Below are 18,075 nucleotides of genomic sequence, written 5' to 3' on the forward strand. Positions count from 1 at the left end.
TAAATGACCCAAAATGGATTTTTGGTTAAGTTGCCTACATTTTTATACACAAGAATAAAATAGGCAAATAGGGCAAAGACCTATCTCTACTCATCAGTTATGTGGATTTAGTTACTTATTGCAACATCAACGAGTAGACTCTCTTTTCACGCTCACTCAGATTTTTCAGCTAGAGATGAAAGTAGATGTAATCTTCCAAATAATGTTCAATATTCAAGGAGATATTGAGTAATACATAAATGTTATGAAAATAACTTTTTACATTCACTTTTTTCATCAACAACAGAAAAGACCAATTCAAAGCCTCTTCTGAGTAATCCATCATTACAGTCTCCCATATATACAATAATGATGATTACCATTTTTTATGAATATGATAACGAAATAAGAAGAGGAAGAAGAGAAGACTGCTATGTCACGATGTCCCAGATTAGCATCACATGATTGATCTTATTAGATGTAACACTGTGACACTCACGTTTATAAAAAATTACTTAGGCCTATGGAGTTCACAATAGTCTACACTCATGCGTGTTCATGAAGTGACTTGGACAATCTTAGTAGTTCTCTTTAGTATGATAATCATAAAAACACGGGTATTTACATAAAGCAACACCACAATGAGCACACATTACACTAGTTTCTCTTCTCTTCTTGCCATGTCGGTAACATACTCTGCATTTTCGCATGGCTTTATTCCTTTTCTGGCCTGTTGATGGAACATGTATCATCCTGTGACACTCCGTCCCTCCTATCAACCTGTCATCTGGGTCATTTGTAGGGGGTCTGCAATACAGCCTTGGTGGTAGACCACTTGCATATGACAAAGGATGATCATCATCATCATCTGTAACAACAGTACCATTTTTCTTCTGGAATGTGTTGTTATTCTCTCTGTTTAATGTGACAAAAATCTCTTGACAGCACACTTTCATTTGGATCAGCATCTGTCTTTGTCATTGAGCGAAATATTTAGTAAAAATCAATATCCATCTGCCAACAGGCCAGGTTCTTTTTAAATTCTCGAAATTTTTCTCAGAATCACCAATAACCTCTTCTATTTATTTGTATCTAGAGATAAATGACAGTGGTATTAGTGTTTGTAGTTCACAAAATATTTTTAAACTTTTTAACAGTATATAAGTAGTAAAATAAAATGAGAGCCAGATTCACAGCTGATGATTTTGAAGGCGGATTAATGTATTATCCCCAATTTACAACTTGTGTTGGGCAAGTCTGCGGTCCAGGTAACACAGAGGTCTTCTCCGGGAACTCTGATTCCCCTGTGGCATCCCAACAAAAATCTCCATCATCTCATCTCATTTCATCGCAGAAGTAACGTAGATCAGCTTCCTATGGCACACCCTGGGCAATGGCTGACAGTAAATTTATCTACAAAACTGGCTTCATATGGAATGACGAAAAGCTAAGTACCTGCCACTAGTTAAAAAAAATATATATATATGAGGGAGAATAGAAAAGTAACGCACAACCAATTTTTTTACGGAATACTATTCTGGTTAGGACATTCAAAGTTGACAGATACAGTGAAACCTCTCTTTACGGACACCCCCAAGATATGGACACTTCTCATATATGGACAGATTTTTATGTCCCAATTGAAATAATGATAAATTTAACTCTCGTTTACGGACACGGACAGCTGTTTCACAGTCCTAAAGCTTGCTTTACCTCCTGACTGCGGACAGAACTTGGATTTCATGACCTAATGTGTTACAAATGTGGAAAATTTAGTTTTGAGAAGTGTACAGAAATTCCTTAACATGAAAAAAGACAATAAGGTTCTCGTAGGCTAGCTACCCCTTGTTAGCTAGAAGTGGGTGGATAAACAAAGTCATAAAATTTAACCTATCTGATGGGATCAAGGTTCCAGCGATCATGAAATTATATTCGACACATGATAGGGATAGTAGGATTATTCTCTTCACTTCAATCAGTTGTTCTGTTTCGAGAGACATGGCACCTGAACATAAAGGTTAAATTGAAAATTGTAAATTACAGTATTGCATAACTGTAGACCTAGAATAAAATTGCATGCCACAATACTGTATTTTCCTTTTTCAGTCTTATCTACTGTAGTTCAAAGTTGCAAAGAATTTACTGTAATACAGTATACTGTATTTAGAATTAAACTACAGTAATACATTTCATTTAAAGCGTGAAGGGATACATAATGCATGTTATAAATTTACTGTTAGATTGGGGAGCCTCCCTCCCAATAAAGGACACCTCCCAGATGCGGACAGATTGTTACGTCCCTTCAATGTCCGTAAATGACAGGTTTCACTGTATTTAGTTCGAATCTTGAGTTACAGACAGCAATGGCTCAGTTAGGTGTCACCCTGGCGGAACGAGCGGTAATTACTGAATAAAGAAGGCATGTGTGCTAGCATCGTCTACTTGTGAAGAACAGTGAGGCGTAGTCTGTTTTTTGTGGGCAAGACGAAAAAGTCCAAGTAAAATCCCCAGGGAAATGTTGGAGGTGTATGGTGGTGATTGTTTGGACAGTAACTTCTCCAGGTGGTACAGGTTCTTCGAAAAGGGCAGTTGACGAAGCACGTTCCGGCCGACAAGTGATCGTTGCAACACCACCCAATGTAAGAGGCATTGAGGGGCAATCACCCACACTACAGTCCAGACTTCGCAGTGTCTTTCACTTCTTCGGACCAATGAAGAAATTAATTTCTAGAAGGTCAATGCTTCGGTTCGGATGAAGAAGTGAAATAGTCGCATGCAGGTGGCTATAGCCTAGAAAACAGAATTTTATGAACGAGGTGTATTGAATTTAGTGCCGCGATGGGAGAAATGTGTCAAGACATGTTTTCTACGTTGAAAAATAGGTAAAACCTGTAGCTTTCTTGTGCATTATTTCGTTTTGCTTACCTATTAAATATGTTGCCACAAAAAAAGATTGTTATGCGTTACTTTTCAATCCTCCTATGTATATATATTTTGTTTTTGGTATTTGGAAGAGTCGCCACATCAAGGAGCTGGTTATTTTCAAAGGCTGTAATACTAATAATTTCAAGGAAAAATTGTTCCGGAGCCGGGTATCGATCCCAGGACCCTTCGCTTAGTGCGAGAATGCTCTACAGACTGAGCTACCCCAGGAACTATACACGACACCGTCACAATTCCTCCTTTTATTTCCACACAACTCAAATGAGCTGACAAGACGCCAGAACTCAACTATGAGTGCACACAATACTGTGTGACTTAATTTGTGGCTTTCTGTTAACGTACCTCCAGTAACGAATGTATTATACAAATCTCGCTTTCAGCCACAAATTAAGTCACACAGTATTGTGTGCACTCATAGTTGAGTTCTGGCGTCTTGTCAGCTCATTTGAGTTGTGTGGAAATAAAAGGAGGAATTATGACGGTGTCGTGTATAATTTCTGGGGTAGCTCAGTCAGTAGAGTGTTCGCGCGCTAAGCGAAGGGTCCCAGGATCGATACCCGGCTCAGGAACAATTTTTCCTTGAAATTATTCAAACCTGCTTTACAGGGAGCTACTACCTGAAAGCGAGATTTGTATAACTGTAATACTAAGTCAAAATTATCAAGATTAAGACGAATCGGAGAACCTTAAGCTGCAGTGCTGAAGTCTTCTTTGTTGTTGGGGTACCTGCCACTGCTGTCTTTCTTCTTAGTCGAGTTCCAGAGGCAATTCAAAATTGCAGGAGGTATGGTTGAGGGGTTAAGAAGTTAAACATAGATTCATTCATGTATTATCTTTGTAAATCGTTTTTTTGAGTTGTAAATGTACTCCTTAGATTTATTTTATTATTTTATTTTATTATTAGCAGTAGATTATTAGTTCGCAGAAATCAATCTGGTTATTTAACCCCCTAAATCTAATTGCTTAATTCCCTAAATTTGACTACTTAACCACCTGAATGAGTTTTCCTGAAGTCATAATCCAGCTAAGTTGTTTTCTCACACCATTTTATTAAAATCCTTAGCGCCATTTTCAAAATAAAATTTACAAACCCTATACTATTAAAATCATGGCATGGAGGCTATGGTCAAGGGGTTAAACATAGATTAATTTATGTAGTATTGTTTTGTAAATAAATAAATAAATAAATATGTTTTATTTAATGACGCTCGCAACTGCAGAGGTTATATCAGCGTCGCCGGATGTGCCGGAATTTTATCCCACAGGAGTTCTTTTATATGCCAGTAAATCTACTGACATGAGCCTGTCGCATTTAAGCACACTTAAATACCATCGACCTGGCCCGGGATCGAACCAGCAACCTTGGGCATAGAAGGCCAGCGCTATACCAACTTGCCAACCAGGCCGACTATTGTTTTGTAGATAGCTTTTTTGGTTCGAGTTGTAAATGTGCCCCTTTGATTTATTTTATTGTTGTTTAATCAAATGTTCAAAGACAGCTCTGAACGTCACAAGTGATATCAAAAAGGCACTACTTATGAGGCAACTAGGCCAGGATATAACAGGGTAGGGTGATCAGTTTCTTTTCTCTTCCATTGCATACATTGCCAACTAGCTACATATTACACTTTTTTATGTTATTATTAGTAAATTATTAATTCGTAGAAATCAATCTGGTTATTTAACTCCCTAAATGAATCTCCACAAAATCGAGACCTAGCTACATCACTTCCTCATACTTATTGCTTTTAGATTATTTTCTTTCTCTCTTTTTTTTTTTTTAACCAATTTATTTTATGTTAAAATGTTACATAAGTATACAAGTTTAACTTCCACTGCTGACAAGAAAATACGCAACAATATAATTATTTTTCACCGTAATGAATATGATAACTGAATGAAGTTGAGAGATTAATTTTATTATTAGTACCTACCTTATATTAGTTTGTAGAGATCAATCTGGTTATTTACCCCATTAAACGATTTTTCTTTTCCCAAAGTCGAGACTTAACTAAATTGCTTACTCGAACTTGAAAACAGTGGAAAACCACCGAAGTTGGCGACATTGTATGTGAATTGCAAAATAATGGAATTTTAAATTCAAATATATCTCAATAATGGAACTCCTTAAATCTGATCCCTTTTGGACTGATTACCTGGCTTAACTTCTCGCGCTTTCTCAAATTATAGGACATGTACCAGGTAATTCCATGGCAAAATCTCAGACCCAAAATTCCACCTCACTATAACTGATTGCATCAATGCTATATAATGATGCAGTTATTACAATAATGTTGCTAGATAATGATGTTAATACAATAATACAAAAACTTCCATGCAAAACAGAATCATCAAAATTTGTGATCCCAAAAGCTTATTCTTTCCTTGTAAATGACGTTTCTCAGCTTGTTTCAGCTTCACTGATACTCATTTCCAATTTGTTTATGTTGTTTATACATGCACGTTGGCAGGTATTGCTACACAATAACAACTGTGAGCCAAAGAAATTGTTGAAGTGACAATTATTTTAATTATAACTAGATATTTTATTTTGTTTTTTTACACTATTAATCAGGTGAAATGTTTTCTTTTAAACCAATATCACATGGACAGAGGTCTGTGAAATTCGTGAAACATGATTTTGAAAATCTTTTGCATGATTTCTTTGTACATCCCATAACCCCAAAAAACGCAATTTTGAGTCACAAATAACGCGAATTTGCATAGTAACGCTGAAAAAACCATAATTCAAGTTTTTAGACGAATGCCAGCAATACTTATTGTTCTAATTGCAAAATCTTAACACCAAAGTATTTTAAATAATATTTTCATAATATTTTCACGTTAAGCGAGGGCATTTTTAACCTTTAAACAAGGTGAAACAGTGATGTAGAATTTTTTTAAGCATGTGTCTGCATGCGATTCTGTAAGCAGAAGGTTTCTAGATGCTTGACATCACTGCAGTAGACTGTTAACCGAAAATAACAGATAATGTTTCACTAGAAATACCATAGGTTAATGTTATGTTACAACAATGTCGTTTTGGGCTAATCATATGCAATTAAAAACATCTATTACTTTCATTTGCACTTTGACAGCATTCAGTTTTTATTGAAGTTCATTTTTTTTGTTTTCTCATGTAGAGCTAGAGAATAACCGGATAAATGGTACCCTCCTCCCACTCCACGAAATGCAGCAACAAGTCAGCTGATACAAATGCTAATGATGACATAATGCACAAAAAGTAATCCTAGTTAATCTACTGGGTATTAAAGAATTAAAGAAAAGAATCAAAGATTTATATATTGAGAACTACTTTTATAAAAGTTCTGATGTACTATAGAAATTCGTCTTCACTAATAAAATTTATTACGAACTGGAATAGGAGACAGACTTCCTCTAAACAGTACTCATTGCACTCAAAAAAATTTGAAGTAATTTTGTCTTGCTCTGTAGACTGATCACGCTATTGAATATAGTCTACATGTATTATACATGTTCACAAACAATACAATAGTGATATGCTAATATATGAGGCGTTCAGAGTTAAAGTGGATCAAGTCACAAATTTTCATAAATCAAGTTTAATTCATTTTCTGATTATCAGAAGTAATGGAACAAGTCTTAATTCCAAGCATTTGCCAGTAGGTGACACTAGTCACTTTTGGCTCAGATTATTTGTTCACGATGTTCTGAGCCATAGTGGATCAACTCACAAAAGCGTTGCATCAATTAACATCACAATTGTTTATATTTTATAAATATAGAATTTGAGAATAGGGTAATAAAATTATTGCTAGTCAAATTAGATAATCCACTAGAGCAAGTTAACTTTAAGTCCTATCATCTCAAAACTATGTCTCATGGACTTGATCCACTTTAGCTCTGAACGCCTCATATGCCCTACATCTACAATGAAACAAACAATGAACCATTACTGGATACATTGTGAAGGAGCAGACCTACCAGCCAAACAAATCATAGCATAATTCACACTCTTGCCATATGATTGCCTGTTTTGTAATGAAACAGATCCTACTTAATTCGAAATAGAGAATGCCTTTCATTGTTTTTATACATTATGAACTTGTACATCCGAAATTGCTTTCTATAACATGAAGAAGCATTAATCACAAACTATACAGCTTCGTAAATTATATGATTTTGAATGTTTGTAGCATTGTGTCTACTGATATGGCACGATATGTCGTCTCCGTTCTTAATATAACATATCGTGTCATTAACCAGATTCTACAGCATGCATATGCTAATCTACGTACTGTGATGGTAAAAAGAATTTTTTTTTTTAATTTTATTGGGTTATTTTACGATGCTGTATCAACATCTAGGTTATTTAGCGTCTGAATGAAATGAAGGTGATAATGCCGGTGAAATGAGTCCAGAGTCCAGCACCGAAAGTTACACAGCATTTGCTCGTATTGGGTTGAGGGAAAACCCCAGAAAAAACCTCAACCAAGTAACTTGCCCCGACCGGGATTCGAACCCGGGCCACCTGGTTTCGCGGCCAGACGCGCTGACCGTTACTCCACAGGTGTGGACTGGTAAAAAGAATGACGTTCAATATTTCACTGGAGTATTACATTTGTACTACAGTGTTTGTTGACATTCAATTTTTTCTTGGGTGACTTATAGTTTTTATATATTGTTTGATTAATAAAAGAAAAAAGAAACAGATAATTAATCTGCAAAACAGATAACCAGGGGACGAAAAATCGAGGTTCTACTTTAGTGCCTTTTTTTTTTTTTTTTTTGAAAGCACATTTTGTTAACAAATGAATGCAGCCATATATTAACCCCTCAGGCTGATTTGCCATATGCGTGTACACAGCTCACTAGGCTAATTCTGTAGCGGTTTTACAAACACGTGTATACATATCTCATGAATGAACAAAACCAGCCACAGTTCGTAATCTATTAGAGATGTTTTCATGTGGTTTTTTTTTAGTGTATTGCAGTATAGTTTTTACCGTCATATGGTTGTATTATGTTTAACCATTTCGAAAAGAGAAATAAAAGAGTGGCATCATGTAAATTCAATTCTACTAGGGGATTTAAATACTGCTTCAGCGCTTAGTAACGAGACTTTTAAATACCGAGTTGCGGGGTTAGAAACTATATAAATCGCAAAAACAAAAAATTGATAGGGAAAATGCTGCATATACCACTCTTATCATGTCTAATATCTTAAGAGAAGATTATAAAACTTGTATATATTATAATAATTTTAAAATAACGCTGAAATTTTGAAATTTTAAAACGAATTTTTCTTAGAAATAAAACCACTTTCATGGAGCTCTACACATAAATCTATGTTATTTAAATATATATTACTATGAAGAATTCTATGCAAAATAATTCCTCAGGAATACGAACCTTGTGACGAATCTTGAAGAGTCTGACTACTTTCGCCTCCGAGAAGTTGCACCAGGGACTCATCCCTATTCTGCAACCTCTCCACTTCTTCTATTTCAGACTCATACTCTACAGGTTCTTGTTTAGGATTTGATATTTCCATAAGTTCTACAGTAGAGGTTTCCTCTGACACAACTGGAGAATTCAAAACAGGAGCTGATGTTTCTGATCTCATACGTTTGTACTGGGGGGTTGAACTTTCTTCAGGTTCTGCAGTTATAATTTCAGGCACTGGAGCCACTGGTTGTTTCTTTTCTGGTGTAGCACGTACACTCTGAGGAGTCTGTAACATAAAAAAAAAGAAGTAAAAAAAATAACGTAAGAAAATACTGCAATGTGGTGTACACATGTTTGTTATACAGAGTGTTCTGACAAAAAGGTTCCAATATTTAGAGAGGAAGTAGTATGCATCAAAACAAGAAATAAAAGAGTCCTACAAACGTGAGTCCTAAAATTAATATCTTCTGAGAAATGAGCAAATGTTTGCCATCACTATAAGAACAGGATATTAACTTCTATACTGTGAGCTCTTTGGCAAGGAACAATTGAGGAGACACTATGTATTACACAGCACACCTTTGTTTGTGTGTGTATCAAGAGAATGCTTAAACAGATGACAGTACAATAGAGTTCGTAATCGTACTATTGTATGTACACTGATTCTACACTGCAGTAATTATTACTGCACCAGTTGGATAAGTTAGTTTTGTATCTATTGAATCGGAAAATGGACAATAAACAAAGTATCTATTCAATAGATACGAAACTACGTAATATGTAGTAACAAACGGTTATATTCTGTTTCCTCATTTATTTCTTGCCAAAGAGCTTAAAGTGGAAGATATGCTGTTCTTACAGTAATGGTAAACATTTGTTCATTACTCAGAAGATATTAATTTTAGGACCCATGTTTATAGGACTTTCATTTCTTGTTTTGATGCATAGTACCTCCACTGTAAATATTGGAACTTTTTTTCAGAACACCCTGTATATAAAACTGTAAGACAATGAACTTAATTTAGATATGTTAAAAAATGAAAGCACTTCCAACTTTGAATATGTTTTTAAAGTAGAAAAAAAGAAGTACAGGAAAGAGGGGAAATGTAGAAAATTAGAACTTCCAAATAAGTTTTGGTTAGGAACAATTCACTACTGTCAAAAAATCTTTTGAACATGTTGGTGACAACAATGATGGAAGTTGGGTGTGGGGAAGGGTTGATGGTGGTGCTGGCAGTAGCTGTGATAGCCAGGCATGTTTTGCCAGGGTATGTTTGTCATTCCCTCTGCTATCTTTTCATGATCCCTCTATTATTTGCTATCACAATGTACACCTGCAAACAATATTCACACTGGTCAGAGCAACTAGCCTTGCAGGTTATCTGTTTCCTTTGTATGTATGATTAATGATCAGGGTCTGGATTTTGAAGAAATATAACCTTCTTGGGACATCACAATGCTGAATGCTCGTATGTACAGAAAGATATACACATTTTATAGGCACTTTTCTTGCTTTTACTGACAACACTTCAACTGGATCTATTTCGAAAGATGAACTTTCCACAGACTTATCCAAAATGAAAAATAATAAAGCTCCAGGAGAAGATTTAAGCAATTTAGAATTATTTAAGTATGCCTGCCCTGCACTTCTAAGCAGATTTATAAGATTTTTAAATTTAATACGGGAAGGAGGAGATTTTCGAACTAGCTGGACAAAATCTATTGTAGTCCCTAAATTTAAAAAAGGTGATTGACTTTCGTCAAGGTAGATCCTACACTGATAGGTGCCTCAAAATGAAATTACTAATAGAAAAACGTAGAGAGTTCAATTTAGAAATCCACATTGCTTTTGTTGATTTCAAAAAAGTTTTCCATAAAGTTAACAGAAATTAATTACTACATATTCTAGCAAATGATCATCTCTCACATCAGTTCAGAAAAGAGATGATTGTTTGTTTGTTTGTTTGTTTGTTTGTTGTGACTATTACACTTTTACTATGTCACACTACTTTCGACCAATAAAACGGCACGAAAGGACGTCTTTCAACCAATCATGGCTGCTTATCGCACAATTTTATCGCATCCCTAGCATTTGTTTAATTTTATCGCGTCCCTAGCATTTGTTTATTTTTATCACTACCCTAGCATTTGTTTCTTTGTTTGCCAACATTTCAAACTGCACTGGTCTGGCCGTCAAAAAACAGAAAATTACAAACCACTGCAGTCGATGCACATCACTTTCAAATATGACTCGCATTTTGGCATTCAAGAAAAAGAATTAATAAAGATCACTGGTCATATATGAAGAGCACCATTCGGAAATCCTGAATGAGTTGAGGGATACACCATGTACACCAACGAGTTCACTTCTTTTACGCACACGTCCAATATAACATCAACTGAACCACCAAAACATTCTAATTTGAAAATTGTACTTTCAATAATTGTTTCTTTTAAAATTATCCATGTTTATTTTTTATTTCATCATCGTTAATTAAAACGTTTCTTGTTTATTTCATCATCCCTAATTAAAACTTTTCTAACACTTGTTTATATTATTTAGGTTATGTTTGTTATAGCTTCTGCTATATATTATGGATAGTCACGTATCAGAGATTGTTTAATACTAAGATTTATTGAAAATCATCTGTCAAGTGATGTTGATTACTGCGATCCGGATGACTGAAATGGTATGCAAATGTTTTAATAAAAATTAAACTGAATCAACAAAGCCTTCTTGACTAGTAACAGTCCACAGAGTTCAATGATGATTCCATAGTTGGCACAACTGATACCGGTAACAAGAAAACATCATCATAAGACACTACTGCCATCTAGCGTAATGTTGAGATGGTACAATAATACATTTGAAGACAGTTGTATTTTCGTAAGCCAATTAATATTTTATTGTACACTTTGTTACTTCTAATCTTTATATAGCCTACTTTCTTCTAATCGTGTAATAGTCAATTAAATCCCACTCGAGTTTTGATTTTCTCTAGATAAATCAAAACCTCTAGTGAGATTACTGTTGATAAATTCCCTCACAGATTTGATAGACTTTTAAGCATTCCACTCAATATACCCAAAAGTTTGTTTTCTGTTAAAATTTTGAGCTTACCACTTCTTGAAGTATAGTGTTCTGAGCACGTCTTACGAAATTTATTAATCAGGTTATAGAGTGTATCTCAATATGATAGTCTTGAATGCCAGAAAATAATATTTCACTATTTCTGTGTAACTACCATCTCCTCGGAAAATGATCTCCACTAAAAACTCGTTCCTCAGCTTTTAACATTTTGACAGAGAAACAACGTCCAGTGCTAAAAATTCGCAAACTCACACTGATGTAGATGTGATGACTGAGTGACTGACCAACCAAAAATTTCCTCCAATCCCGCAGCTTGCCAGTACTGCTCCCTTGTAAATACGGAATGAGCTATACTGTTTTCGCTGTAAGAAAAATCCTAATGTAAACATAAGCACGTTGCTGTCAACCCGTGATTGGCTCCCAGTCGAAACACTCACATGACGCAGGAAAATATAGTTCGTATTTGGAAACCACAATCTTGTATTATTTGAAAATAAAAAATTGAATTCTAATTGTTAAATATGATGAAACATATAACTTCACCTATATGTAAAACACTATGTAGGCTAAAAGAAAAGCTACTTTTATATTTTGTTATGTACTATGAACACGGATGAATACCAACAGTAGTACCGAGGTAGTCTGTTCTTGTAACAAGCTGGTGTCACTTCAACTCGTAGCTGTTCACGTTACCACATGGTACTCAAGAATGGCTTCTGCATCCCCGGTGTGTGTTGTTATTAAGCATAAGAGTGGAAACCCTCTCAAAATCGGACAAAAACAAAATAGTCGTAACTGTATGTAATAAGTTAAGTTAGTTTTAATTACAGTAATTATGAAGTAAATGTTTCCTAAGCAAATGAATGCATAGTAGTGAGGTTAGGCCTACTTGATGAGTAACGGGAAATGTTTAACATGAAACAGAATGTACAACAGTAGGCGGGAACATGTACTGAGAATCTATGGCGCCAAATAGCGGCCAATGAAGCCTCACTTTAGTTACGTGCTATTGTTTATATTAGGATTTTTCTTACAGCGAAAAGATTATAGACTGCAGTGCCATCATTGTACGGATTCGTAACAAGCTGTTTTTTTACGGTGATGGGTTGTTAGCCCTTCGCCCAACCCCCAAGCTGGAGCACCACCCCTTATCAGCTGTCCACGACTGCTTATTCAATATATTCGCAGCTACCCTCCATATCTGGATAATATCAAAATGGATTTGAGGGAGGTGGGATATGATGATAGAGACTGGATTAATCTTGCACAGGATAGTGACCGATGGCGGGCTTATGTGAGGGCGGCAATGAACCTTCGGGTTCCTTAAAAGCCATTTGTAAGTAAGTAAGTACCATCTTTGTTAACAGTGACAATACCCGCAACTTGGCCTGCTTGTTGTGGGGAGAATTTCTTGATATTATGCACTTACTTATTATTACATTATAAAGATCATATGTAATAAAATAGCGAAATTGTGAAATTTTACCTTTTCTGCTGTCCTTCGGGGTGCTTTTGTTCTAACTGGTGTTGGTGGAAATGGTACACTTTCTTCTTCCTGCAACACAGAAGTATTGTTCAATAAGTCCATCTGTCCTGACAATAATGTGCACAGTACATAAGAACTTCATTACTAATGTCTTGATTACTGCCATTTCTACTGTTATCTGCTATATGTTATTATTAAATTAAATTATCACCAAAATTCTACAAACTCTCGTCTCTGCTGGATTATAAACAGGTAGATTTCTATGATATGACAAACAAATGCACAATATCTGCATCATAATGTCTCTATATATATCACAGAAGACGCAAGACAGCTGTCAAAGTGCATGCATGTTGTGAAGCAATGTTACCCCTATTCACCAGTAATCACTTCACTTAGGCACTTGACTATCTACATACTGCACAATAATTGGCCTACATTATACTAAACTAACATATCATTACAGAAGGGGACTTGAATGATACGCAGCTGCATACCAACATTCATCAAAAGGTCCTTTTGACGTCTATCACAGGAAATGGGACTTCGCAAATCATCAGCTTTATATGTGATAAAATTATTGAAATTGAAACCATATAAATAACAACTAATGATATTTTCAAGTGAGGCAAAGTTTACAATGCACTTACATGTTAATTCGCAGAATATAAGCCACTGATTAACAGAAAATTCCCACAGTAAACACAAAATAATTATGTATAATGCACTTGAAATGCAAATGCATAATCAATCAAATATTTTTAATGTTACAATTTCAGTTGAGCACTATACTGTATTAAATGTAAATCATACTATGTATACATATGACATAAAGAAGACAAACAATAAGAATTTTTCCAACAAGATTTGGCAACTGCATACTCGTTAAATTTTTGTAAAGCTGAATATGGCATATCCACAACACACATTAAAAATATGAGGTGCCAGCTGCCTTCATTAATATCTGCAGAAGGCATCATAAATAATAATAATAATAATAATAATAATAATAATAATAATAATAATAATAATAATAATAATTTTTATTTATTTATTTAGAATATTAACGTGCAAAACAACAGCACAAGGTCAATTACAGTTTAGCACGATACAGAACAGAACAAAACAACAAATGATGATGAGAATGAATGATTAGAAAATGGGAATGAGATGAAAATACAAACAATATAATAGTCTACATAAATCATTGACCAAATGCAACAAAGTAAGATAGCACAAATAATTATTAAAATTAGTTCAGTGAGATAATTAAAAATAATGGCAATTAAATATAATGAATAACATAATGAATAGATATCAAAAACAGTGAATAACAATAACAATAACAATAATAATAATAATAATAATAATAATAATAATAATAATAATAATAATAATAATAATAGCAATAGGTTTTAATATTACACAAAATATAATATGATGATTCTCTGTATTATGTTACGTACTCATACTATATAAATAATTTTGGAAAATATCCTGGCATGTGGTCCTTGAATTGCAGGTTAAAAACCAAAGAACTAAGGTTTTATCAACTAAGGTCATCACAACTTACGGAAAGAGAATCGTCGCCAGTAAGTCCCTTAATTTGCAGCATCTCTGCTGTTTTAAGGAATGTTGCCAGTTCTTCTTGTCGAACATTAACTTCTCCGCGATACATAAATTGTAAGATTGCAACCAATTCTTTGTGACACACATCTTTCAGAATCACTATTGGATGCTTACAAGGGTTTACCTAAAAAAAAGAATAAAATAAATATAATGTACATACAAAGTACCAACGGTAAGGTAGAAGCATTTATAATACATTTGCAAAGTGAAGAAAAACCAGGTAATAAACATTCACGATTAATATATGTAAAGATTATTAATTTTTTGGTCCTACAGAATTCTCTGTTATGGTTATTATTTGGTAATGACGGAGAAAAATTCGCTCCAACACCAGGGATCGAACCCAGGACCTCCAGTTTTATGCACTGCATTTTCTGTCACTGAGTTACACCGAGGTTCAATTCACAGCACTAAATCGAATCTTTCTCCTTTTTGGTTTTTTCCCTTTGTTGCCTACTCCATGTTCGACATATGTTCATGTTCATCATGCAAAGAGTGCACTCATAAGAGTGACTTGTGTGGCCGGAACTCCACAGTTTGTTTTTAGATGAATATATACTATTCGTACGGACTGGATTAATCTCGCTCAGGATAGGGACCAATGGCAGGCTTATGTGAGGTGGCAATGAACCTCCTGGTTCTCTAAAGGCCATTTGTAAGTAACACTACATTCACCTAGGTAAAACGTCCAACTAAAAATTTGGGAAAAATGATAGTCACAGAGAAAAACTGAGCCCAGTTTTGGATTCAGCATCCCAAAAAAACAGTGAATTTAGTAGATTTTTAAAAAAAAGTTTTTATGAACATCAATTTCGCAGGCCTGTGAAATTACTGTTACTTACTAGCTTTTAAGGAACCTGAGGTTCATTGCCGCCCTCACATAAGCCCGCCATTGGTCCCTATCCTGAGCAAGATTAATCCAGTCTCTATCATCATATCCCACCTCCCTCAAATCCATTTTAATATTATCTTCCCATCTACGTTTCAGCCTCTCTAAAGGTCTTTTTTCCTCCGGCCTCCCCACTAACACTCTATATGCATTTCTGGATTCGCCCATACATGCTACATGCCCTGCCCATCTCAAACGTCTGGATATAATGTTCCTAATTATGTCAGGTGAAGAATACAATGCGTGCAGTTCTGTGTTGTGTAACTTTCTCCATTCTCCTGTAACTTCATCCCTTTTAGCCCCAAATATTTTCCTAAGCACCTTATTCTCAAACACCCTTAACCTATGTTCCTCTCTCAAAGTGAGAGTCCAAGTTTCACAACCATAAAGAACAACCGGTAATGTAACTGTTTTATAAATTCTAACTTTCAGATTTTTTCACAGCAGACTGGATGATAAAAGCTTCTCAACTGAATAATAACAGGCATTTCCCATATTTATTCTGTGTTTAATTTCCTCCTGAGTATCATTTATATTTGTTTATTACTGTGAAATTACTGTGCAGAAAAAAAAAGAACATTAAGATATAAAACATTATATATCTCACTGATGAACTGTTAAGTTATTTGAACAAATAATAGCTACTTTACTGTGTTAATATTATAAATTTTGGTGTTACATTACCTGATTCACTAGTTTCAATGTTGTTTGCGAGGATGAACATCGAAACAAGTCAATCAGGTAACATAACACCAAAATTTATAACATTAACACAGTGAAATAATTATTACTTGTTCAAATAACTTAACAGTTCATCAGTGGCTATATAAGTGTTAAAAAAGTGTATCCAAGAATGAAAAAGTATTTATCTCCAGTTACATCATTATTCCAATACAGAAAAGCATGTTTCAATATACCTTGAATAGGTCTTTGAAGTAGGGACTACAGACAGATAAAACTATTTTGTGAGCTTGAACAAACTGGCCACCAGCAGCCAAAGTAACATCCACAAGATCTTCTCCTTGTAGTAAAGCATGGAAACCAGATGTGAGATTACTATGAAAATTATTCCAGCGCAATGAGAACTGCTCACTCTCCGTTTCAGACATCATTCTTGAGCTGAAAAAAAAGAAACAACATATTTAATTCATTATACACCTACAGTAGAGCCCGGTTGATCCAAACTAAAGGGGATAGAGCAGTTTTGCATAAAATGTTCTTTTTCTTTGGATATTTCATGGGTACTAATTTCAGTAGTGCAGTAACAACTGCATAACATATACAGCATCACAGAAGTGAATATACGTGGAATCAGTTGTCATTACCTCTTATTCAGCTGTAAATGATATGTTGTTGTTGTTTTCTAATGCCAGGCATTTGACAATGAAGTCATTTGACCTCTTGCACTCCAATATTTTTCAAAGATATTATCATGACCAGCCACTGAAGCACAGATTTTGAGATGTTCCGAATCCATTTCTTGGTTTGAGTTGCACAATGGACAGTTAGGGGACTGATATATTCCAATTCTATGCAGGTGTTTGGCCAAACAATCATGGCCTGTTGCCAATCTAAATGCAGCTACAGACGATTTTCGTGGTAAATCGGGAATTAACTGTGGATTTTGATGCAGAGAGTTCCATTTTTTCCCTTGGGATTGTGTTATTAAATTTTGTTTGTTGAAGTCTAAGTATGTAGATTTAATAAATCTTTTCACAGAGTCATACATAGATTCAGTAACAGGTCTGTAAGTAGCAGTGCTGCCCTTCTTTGCTAAAGCATCCGCATTCTCATTTCCCAGGAATCCACAATGGGATGGTATCCATTGGAATACAATTCTTTTATTGAGTGATATTAATTGAGAGAGCATTTTAGTTATTTCTGCTGTTTGAGATGAAGGTGTGTGTTTAGAGACTATTGATAGAATAGCTGCTTTGGAGTCCGACAATATAACTGCATTCCTAAATTTATTGATGTGGCATAGAAGATTCCTGAGACTTTCACTTATTGCAATGATTTCACCATCAAAACGTGTTGTTCCATATCCAAGAGATCTATAAAGTGAGAAGAGACAGCACGTAACACCTGCACCGGCACCTTGTTCTCAGGAGATCAAGGATCCGTCGGTGTATAAATGAAGCCAGTTTTGTGGAGGGTACCTAATATTAATTGTCTCTAAAGACAATTGTTTCAGTATTTCAGTGTTTACTTTTGATTTCAGTATTTCTTCTGTTAAATTTAGATTATATTCTATATTTAATAGAGTTAAAGGGTTTGGTTTAATTTGTAAGTTTTCTTTTAAATTCGGGGTATTGATTTTCTGTTTTAATTCTTGAACAATGGATATGAAACTTTTTTGAGTTTTCAATCTACAGAGAGGACTGTATGAATGCCAATTGTTTCCTGGTAATCTGATAAGTTTTTCATATTGAATCAGTGCTTTTTCTTCTATTGTCATTTTGATGCTGTTAATGTTAGTGAGGAATCTCATAGAATCTATTGAAGTTGTTTTGATTCCACCAGTAATGAGTCTGAGAGCTTGGTTTTGAACATATTCTATGTCGTTTATGAAAGGTAAATTAATCAAAATTTCTCTGCAGTATGTCAGCACTGGCTGTATAAACATTT

At 34.8% G+C, this 18,075-nt stretch overlaps 1 protein-coding gene across 13 annotated transcripts in view; it reads right to left on the reverse strand.

The window, feature by feature from the left end:
* The window catches only part of LOC138703032 (modifier of mdg4-like), a 193,548-nt gene that overhangs the window by 167,823 nt on the left and 7,650 nt on the right, over window positions 1–18,075 (reverse strand). For all 13 annotated transcript variants that reach the window (XM_069830546.1, XM_069830549.1, XM_069830552.1 and 10 more), the window contains exons 2-5: window positions 16,365–16,566; window positions 14,503–14,682; window positions 12,930–12,998; window positions 8,317–8,638 (exon numbers count right to left, since the gene is read on the reverse strand). In XM_069830546.1, the coding sequence (XP_069686647.1) occupies window positions 8,317–8,638; window positions 12,930–12,998; window positions 14,503–14,682; window positions 16,365–16,559 (766 nt within the window). In that variant the 5' untranslated portion in view covers window positions 16,560–16,566. The remainder of the gene's footprint in view (window positions 1–8,316; window positions 8,639–12,929; window positions 12,999–14,502; window positions 14,683–16,364; window positions 16,567–18,075) is intronic.

Source organism: Periplaneta americana, chromosome 7, assembly GCF_040183065.1.
Source record: "Periplaneta americana isolate PAMFEO1 chromosome 7, P.americana_PAMFEO1_priV1, whole genome shotgun sequence".
Taxonomy (NCBI): Eukaryota; Metazoa; Arthropoda; class Insecta; order Blattodea; family Blattidae; genus Periplaneta; species Periplaneta americana.